The 9,138-nt window shown below is 38.4% G+C and overlaps 1 protein-coding gene across 6 annotated transcripts in view; it reads right to left on the bottom strand.

Annotated features, from left to right (window-relative positions):
• The window catches only part of ATF6 (activating transcription factor 6), a 223,077-nt gene that overhangs the window by 103,192 nt on the left and 110,747 nt on the right, over positions 1 to 9,138 (bottom strand). For 5 of the 6 annotated variants that reach the window (XM_045297893.1, XM_045297895.1, XM_045297890.1 and 2 more), the window contains one exon: positions 7,775 to 7,889. In XM_045297893.1, the coding sequence (XP_045153828.1) occupies positions 7,775 to 7,889 (115 nt within the window). The remainder of the gene's footprint in view (positions 1 to 7,774; positions 7,890 to 9,138) is intronic. The other variant, XM_045297892.1, reaches the window with a different exon arrangement.

The following is a 9,138-nucleotide window of genomic DNA, read 5'->3' as shown; positions in this document are numbered from 1 at the left end:
ATAAAAAAGCAGCCATCTAGCTGAGAAGCAACAAAGCCCACATGGAAGAAGCACACCAGCCTGTGTGATCACGAGGTGTCAAAGGGATCAGATATTAGGCATCAAAGAACAAAAAATCTTATCATTGTGAATGAGGGGGAGTGCGGAGTAGAGACACAAAGCCCATCTGTAGGCAACTGGACATCCCCTTACAGAAGAGTCGCGGGGAGGAGATGAGCCAGTCAGGGTACAGTATAGCAATGATGAAACATAAACTTTCCTCTAGTTCTTTAATGTTCCCCCCACCACTATCATGATTCATGATCCCAATTCTACCTTATAAATCTGGCCAGACCAGAGGATGTACACTGGTACAGATCAGAGCTGGAAACACAAGGAATCCAGGACAGATATACCCCTCAGGACCAATAATGAGAGTAGCAATACCAGGAGGGGAAGGGGAAGGTGGGGGAGAAACGGGAAACCAATCATAATGATCCACATATAACCTCCTCCCTGGGGGATGGACAACAGAAAAGTGGGTAAAGGGAGACATCGGACAGCGTAAGACATGGGAAAAAAATTTATAAATTATCAAGGGTTTGTGAGGGAGGGGGTGTGGTAAGGGAGGGGGGAAAATGAGGTGTTGATACCAAGAGCTCAAGTAGAAAGAAAATGTTTTGAGAATGATGATGGCAACAAATGTACAAATGTGCTTGACACAATGGGATGAATGTATGGATTGTGATAAGAGTTGTACGAGTCCCCAATAAAATTATTTAAAAAAAGAAAAACACATAAAATTTTAAAACTACTGAAAAGACAGCAAGCAAATAATGAGCAGTGGGACCCTGTCCTAACTTGGCTTTGTTCACCTTCCTGAGATTCTGGAGACTTGAAATTATTCATGAGTTATAACAAATTCATTGTTCATGGCTATTCTACCTGCAAGTCTAGTTGTACAGACAATTGAACAATCATTTATCAAAAGATGAAGTTATTTTAGTTTGCAGTCGAAAATCTAAATAGCTGAAGTGTTTTAATTCAGCTCAGCAACACCTCATTGTAGATCCAAGGAACAAATGCCTAAAGCCACATAACAGAGACTCATTTTTAACAGAAGTTTCCAGACCAAAAGCTTTTCATGCTAAGTATTTGACAAACCAGATAGGCACTGAATTATGTAAATCTATGATACAACGCATTTACATAAAAATATTCTTCTCTATGAGAAAAGCTAGAGCAACAATGATTAAAACAGCACCTGTACGTGTGGGCTAAACGGCTTCCTTGTTAGGCAGCAGTTATTTCCTCCCACACGTTGGGAATTTCATATATTGTTTAAAGAGAACCTGCAAATCCCAAGGCCTACTGAACTTATTCCCGAGTTTGAAATCTGAAGCTATTGGTGGGGTGCTTCAAAAAGTTTGCGGAAATATGGACGAAAGAGATCATGGGATTTTTTTTCACAAAATTTTAAAAGATTCCTTGTATATTGTAATCGTTCAGATTTTAGTATCACACAAGTAGAACCTTTAAAGTATCAAATTTATAATCAAGTAACTGACAAAATTGTGAACTGTTATAATTGCAATAAAACTGACCAGCAGATTTGACGACACAGGATTAACTTGAAAGTATTAGAGTCATTTTTTGCTATTACATATTCTGATGTATGAACAAAAGCAGCACCAAAACACAAAGAAAAAATAGAATTAAATCAGAATTCAACAACTATTGCCTAGTTCTACTGGAGCTCCTGGGTGGTACAAACAGTTACATGATAGGCTGCTAACCAAAAAGTTATTAGCTTGAATCTACCCACAGGCACCTCAGTAGAAAGGTAACTTACTTTTGAAAAATCAGCCTATGTTTAGGGGTCATGGTTTTGTGGGACATTGCAGTAAAATGCCCTAATCCTGTCGTTGGTGTTTCTGCTCTACCTTCTAGTTGGTTGTGTGGTGTCTGGGGTCGTAAAAGCTTATGAGCAGCCATCCAAGGTGTATAATTGGTCTCCATTAGGTAGGCGCAACAGAGAAAGAAGGAAGGTCAGGACCCAGAGGAAGAACAGCAATGTGCATCTATCACCTTCTCCACTATGAAAACAGGAGACATGCCCACTGCCCAGCTCTCAATACCAAATAGTGTAATCAAAGATGTTTGATCAAATGTAGAAGAACCCTGATTAAAGGGGGTGGGGGTGGAAATGAAATACTGAATTTCAAATACTCGTGGAATTTAGACTTTCTGATATGGTTAAAGCTGGATAACTCCAAAGATATGACACTGAAGATGTTTTTAAACTTTAAGCTTACATTGAAACCATTCCTCGAAGTGTGTTCACATCAAACAATAACATAACTTAATTATAAAACAAAGCCTTTGAACAATGAACTATTTTAAAGATTTATCTATATGTGGTCAAATTGATATCCAGCAATTTGAAAGGTTAGATGAGATGCTTAGGGGGGCAGTGAGTTTGTATTAATGATGCTGAAATAGTTTGGAAAAGGGTATTTAAAAAAGTGACACAACTTGAATGTAACCAGTGTTACTGGGCTGTACCTCTAGGTATTGTTAAAATGGAGTGGTTTGTATGTATATCTTCAAAAAAACTTTTCTAAAATGTAAATTCTACAAACTGGTTCCCAGAACTCTGCTCAATACTTTGTACTGGGCTTTACACTTGAATTTCAAGAAAGCACACTTTAAAATACTTTTTAAAAGCCTTTTAAAGGGGTTTTAAAAATTCTCTCTTCTGAATCAGGACTTTTTAAACCATAAGTGTCTCCATACTCAATTTTTCACATTTGATTTTATTTTTTCTGGTTAGAGAAAGAAATTGGTTAAAAGGTCATGAAAGAAGATAAGAAAATGGTCAAACTCCAAGACCCATGTATACGCACAAGTTGAATTCTCAGAAACCAAAGAAGTGTATCCTTTTGAAGCAGACGTTATAGAAACTAATTTCCTTTGATTACTAAAGAATTTATCCTGCTTCTGAATACATACACATACACAATACAAACATTTCTATGAAATAAGTATAATATGTTAAGGAAATACATCATCTAGTTAAGTATGAATTATGTTTTAATCTAGAAAATACCATTTCGGCTATGTAAAATTTTTCTTTATAGTCATCTATGGAGGGGGCAGGAAGAAACCTGGTTTGTAAACACGGTCAACTTTTCTGCAAGAATCGGTCTTTCGTACAGTTTCTCTTTTCAAGTTTCTGTCTCCTGCTGCTTGGACTTATCTAGGCACTAGCCACCATGCATTATAGACTAAAGAAATCAGTAATGCCATGGGTGAAGGGAAACGCCAGACAGTGTAAGATACGACAAAATAATAATAATTTATAAATTATCAAGGGTTCATGAAGAAAGGGGGGTGGAGAGGAAGGGGGAAAAATAAGGAGCTGATACCAAGGGCTCAAGTAGAAAGCAAATGTTTTGGAGATGTTGATGGCAACAAATGTACAAATGTGCTTGACACGATGTATGTATATATGGTGATAAGAGTTGTACAAGCCCCCAATAAAATGATTTTTAAAAATCAGTAATGTCTAACAACAATCCACCCATTATTCTGCTAAAATATTAAAACATGAGGATGCAAGGATCTCTAATTTCTACCCACTGAAACAGTAAGCTGGTAAACAACATCTCACCCAAATGAGTTCTTCAGCTCTAAAGCTTAGGTTCAGAGGCAAGTCACAAAGCTGCTACATCTCTGGCTAATACATCTTTAACTAAACCTTCTACAGGAACTCAGTACTGCTTAAGCTACTTCTTGGACCAGTAAGATAGATAAAAAGTCCCTTACAAAAACAGATGCTAAACTACCCTGTATGTTATTAGGAAAAACAATAAACTTTTATCATGCGTACTTCCCTCGGTGACTTACCTAAAACTTACCATGCAATAGCACTCAGTGCTGGCCCTGGGCTGCATGTCAGTGGTAGTAAGTGTGTTTACAAAGCGGACAGTATAGGTGAGAGGTCAGCCTTTTAGGACCAATAAGAGAGGACTGGAAACAAATAAGGCTGTGTGTTTTACTAAAGGGTGTATCAAACTCTAAGTTTATCCAGCTCTACAATCTTATTCTAAGAAGAGGTTGAACTTAAGTTGTTCTTTCTGCATAAAGCTGGCGGTTTACAAAGCAAAGAATGCATTTCATGAAACCACATTATTTCCATGATCACAAATAAAGAGACCAAGGATCATGGAGTCAAGGCGGCTACAGCGATATTACCTAAAGGGGATTTGAATGAGCAAGTATCAAAAGGACTCAAGTACGAGAACCATGGAAGCTGCTGCTGAATCAGGAATGACAAGCCACTATTCCAATATTCCATTAGTACTACCGCGCATCCAGCCTAGGAAGCACAGGAACACAGGGGCAATGTGGCTACTGAGCCCGTTTCCTGTGCTGCCACAGTTCCTCGTTTATCTTACAAGAAGTCTCTATAATTTAAGTTTACTGAGTATGTTTCTTCCTTGTAGTCCATACTGCATACATGATATTGCTAATAAACTATTCATAAGAGACCAAGAAGGGTAGCATACCCAAATAGGTACTACATGCAGAGTATGTTCAGAGGGAGGGAGGGAGGGAGGGAGAGAGGGGGAGAGGGAATGTAACATCTCTGAGGCCAGGCACATAGCTACAGTTTAGGTTTCCCTGTTACATTATATAAGGAGCCTTCAAAAAGTTGGTGGAAAAATTCCATTATCTTTTAATTCCATTTTTCCTTAGGTCGTTGTCTGTTTTTTAACTAATGAAAGACACTTTTAAGTGTCTACTGTTGATTTGAGACCCATACTGTCCGATAAAGAAACAATGTGCTCAAGTAGGCATTGGTGTCATTGAAAAAGAAACACCAAGCAGGAGCGTGTGGTACAGAGAGTGTGATCGTAAATGACCATTCATCACCACTGAAACCAAAGAGAACCAGGGCTTACAGAGAGACTTCCTCAGTATGATAAAAAAAATCCCTTTCTCCAGCCATGAGTGAATGAGAGAGCTAGTCTAAGGATGGGGTTTCAAGGCTGACTGGAGTTATCAACAGGAGAAAGTAAATATCATTTTCCTGCCTTTCTTCTCAATGTTATCTTTTACATCCCTCCTTGGAATCCACTTGCTTATCTAACTTTACTTGAACTTTTCGGAGTATGTTTCTGTCCCGTGCTATTAAATTCATTTTGTTTATGGTTTTTAATCTACCACTGCCCTCCCTCCCAAAGTAGATTAATCCATGACAGCATAAAAGAAAAGGAAAAATCAGTAAATATAATTGAATTTTTAATGAATATATCAATTTTATCTCATTTAAAATGACTTGGAAATTTGAGAAAAAAGTTATTTCTTACTGCCTGTCCTCCAAACCATATCAAAAGAAGTCAGGAGAACAGAAAGAGGAAAAACACTTAACCGAAAACAAGCTATGAGTCACGGAACTAAGCAAATAGAGCAGGTAAGTATGTCAGAAGTAAAACCTCTTCAAAGAAAGTTAAAATAAAGGAAAAAGAAAAAATGTCTGAACATTTGTCAGGGCCAAGGTTCATACGCATTCTTTCTTACAGACCTACAAGAGGAGCTCAATCAATATCCAAGAGTGAGTTTACTTTAGAGGAAATCACTTAAGCAGATGGGCACCAGAGTGGGACGGGGGTGGGGGGCAGGGTATGATGGAGTGTTTGGAAGCCCAAGGAGGGTGTACGACATAATGGTATAATTAGTTGTGCTAGTTACGATTTGATGTCAACTTGCACTTGTATAGGGGTGGAGACCAACCTGTTAATCAAGTCCCAGCCTGATGATGCCTCCTTGGGGGTGTGGTCTTTCTATAAGCAAGAAGATGGGAACTTCGTCTTCCCCTTCCTGTTTGCAGGGCCCTCTGTGCCTCTCTGCAGGGGTAGGGCCCATGTGGGTGGCTTCACCCTGCGAGTTGTCAGCACTTTGCCATGTTTCCACTGATCTTGAATCCACATGACTTGAATCCACGTGCACCCACTGGCCTGTGATCTCTCTGCTTCCCATTTTACCTTTCTGCATCAATTTTTCTACATATTAAAGTATCTTGTGAGCACATATCCAACGACAGGATAATTGGACTCTGTTGTAATTGTCTGGTTTATGCTGAACATAATCTTGACTTTAGAATATTTCTATTTCTGAATATAATTACACAGTTTTAACTAGAATGATTTCTTTCTATCAATAAAATTTAGAATCTAAATTGGAGAAAAGCTCAATCCCCTTCTGCACAAGAATAATACTGCTTGCCTTTTGGTGAAGCTGTTAGAAGATTTTATACTGAAAGATGTAAGAGGACATCAAGTGGGAGGGGATGCACTGTCGCTCTCACTTTCATTTTAGCAAGAGCCAAAGGAATGAAGGAGCAGTCCAGGTAATAAAGAATTGAACTCCTGCTCCCTGACACACTTTAGAATCATCACGACAAGATTAACTTTCTTTTTCTCTGATGGAAAAATAAATAAATATTTACCTATTGTTACCTAATTAGTTCTAGCTTATCCTTACTTTTTCTTGATAAAAAAATGCCAAGATAGGACACATCGGTAATTAGGAAATGAAAAAGCAAAACAGATGGTGAAAAACAGTCCTTACAGTTTTCCTGGACAGAGGAAGACTGGTTTTTTTCTAGAACATCAAAGGGTTAGGAGGAGGAGAAAAATAATAATAATGTTCCAACAGGAATGTTCAGAGCAATCTAGTGAGTAATAACTTTTACAAATGCAAAATGCAAGGAGTGTTATGCAGAATGTTTGCAAAAGCACAATCTCTTTAAAGCTAGGATTATCTTCTCTGTAACAATTATGTATTTTCTCACCTAGGGAAACGTTAATTAACCCTAATTTCCACAGATGGTTTGACAACTGCTACTTCTTTATATGAACTGTATATTGTTTTGATCAAATAATAGACAAATTATACAGAGTCAAAGAATAAACTACTTGAGTGTTACAAAAATTACAAAAAATAATAGATAAATTATCCAGAGTCAAAGAATAAACTACTTGAGTGTTACAAAAATTCTTCTGTGGTAACTTCTGTAACCTATACCTTAACATCTTCATTTCAGCACCTATTAAATATCTTCTTCATAGTCCTGGGCGTCATATTTCACAGTTTACGTTTATCCCCCACTTGAAGCATAACTGTGCCAACACTAAAGTTGATACTTAGCGCTCATCAGCCAGTACAGTTGGAATCTTGCCGAAATTCTGCTCTCAGTTGCCCCCTGGCTGTTGGAAAAGAACTTTTGAGGCTGATGCAATGCAGAAAGGGAATACTAATGTCTGAGTAAATAGTGAGCATAGGAAATTTAAAATGGCAGAGCCCTGACATACCATCTTAAAATTATTTCAAATATCCCATATTTCATCGATAACTAAAAACATAGGAAATTTTGAATCTCCTTAGTCGTCAGGAGCCCAAGTTCTCTGATCTTACAATAACCAAAATGGGCACAACCACCACAAAGCCGAGCTAGAAACCTTGTCATGTTTGGTTATAAACAAATAGTATGGCTGTAGGAATGACAGAGAATAAAAATCACTATGAACTTTAGCTTTTCAAAACTTAAGATAATAGACTGACATCAAGTTGTGGAACAATTAGCTCACACCACCAAGCATGTCCTGTAGACCTTACACTACTCCATCCAAGTGATAGCGGGCTTTATACTGCCTTCTGAGCATCGCACATCCAAGGCATTCAAGCCAATGACTTGCACATAGCAGGGACTCAAAAAAAGTGACCTTACCCTTCGGAATGACACCACGTAAAATGTATCTCCCCTTCTGCGGATGGCTTCCAAGAAGTCTTGATAACTCCTGGGTGAGGCATAATACACTTGGAGCTCACTTCCCGAGTTCCTGCTAAAGTGAAAAACAGGCAGTCTTAAACTAAAGAAAACCATTCTCTCAAAATATCTCCCATTCTAAAACTGTTCATGTCTGAATTATAAGAAGCTTTCTCAACCACATCTTAGTAGCACTCTGGCAATAATTGTATAATAAACATTTTGAAAAGGCCCAAGGTCAAATTTCTTTTTTTTTTCGTTATGTTTTATTTTAATTATTTTATTGAGGGCTCGTACAATTCTCATCACAATCCATGCATACATCCATTGTGTCAAGCACATATGTACATTCGCTGCCCTCATCATCCTCAAAACATTTGCTCTCCACCTCAGCCCTTAATATCAGTTGCTTATTTTCCCCCTCCCTCCACACCCCACCTCCCTCATGAACTCTTCATAATTCACAACTTATTATAGTTTTGTCATAAGTTACTCTGTCTGACATCTTCCCCCACCCTCTGTACTGCTGTCCCTCCCCCAGGGAGGAGGCAATACCTAGATTCTTGTAATCGGTTCCCCCTTTCCACCCCACATTCCCTTCACCCTCCAGGCCTCGCCTCTTTCACCACTGATCCTGAAGAAGTCATCTGTCCTGGATTCCCTGGGTTTCCAGTTGCTATCTGTACCAATGTACATCCTCTGATCTAGCCAGAATTGTAAGGTAGAATTGGGATCATGATCTAATTCACTAAGGTTAAAAGTTTCATTTCCAAAGTGAACCTCTAAAATAGGCTAGACAGTCAGTTGGCACTGTATAGCATGGAAAATAATAAAAGTATTCAAAACTGGAAACATTCCCACATGGGAAAATTCTAAATTTTCTGATAGTAGTAAAAGTTAAGCATTGTTGTTGTTTTGTTCTGTCTACCTTTGTTGTTTTGTTTGGCTTTGTCTTGTTTTTGTGCTTATTATTTTCTCTGCGTGTCTATCTAGATAAGCCAGGCGGGATAAACTATTTGGAGGAGAAAACAACAGGACTGATGGTTCTGGGGGAACATGGCAGAGAGGGAGATAGGAGAAAGGAAGGGGGTTGTCCACCAACCCAGGGACAAGGAAACAACAAGTGATCTAAAATTGATGGCGAGGAGGGCGAAGGATGCCTGGTGGTGCTTAATCAAGGGCAATCAATGTAACACAGAGGAATTACTGAAACCCGAATGAAAGCTGAACACAATAGTGGGACAAGAGAAAAGTAAAAGTAACTAGAGGAAAGAACTAGGAGGCAAAGGACATTTATAGAGGTCTAAATACAGGCATGTACATAT

This window comes from Echinops telfairi, unplaced genomic scaffold (genome assembly GCF_000313985.2).
Source record: "Echinops telfairi isolate 266 unplaced genomic scaffold, ASM31398v2 ScPeMD7_7424;HRSCAF=8462, whole genome shotgun sequence".
NCBI lineage: Eukaryota > Metazoa > Chordata > Mammalia > Afrosoricida > Tenrecidae > Echinops > Echinops telfairi.
The sequence above is the reverse complement of the archived record's forward strand: the minus strand, read 5'-3'. Positions and strand labels throughout refer to the sequence as shown.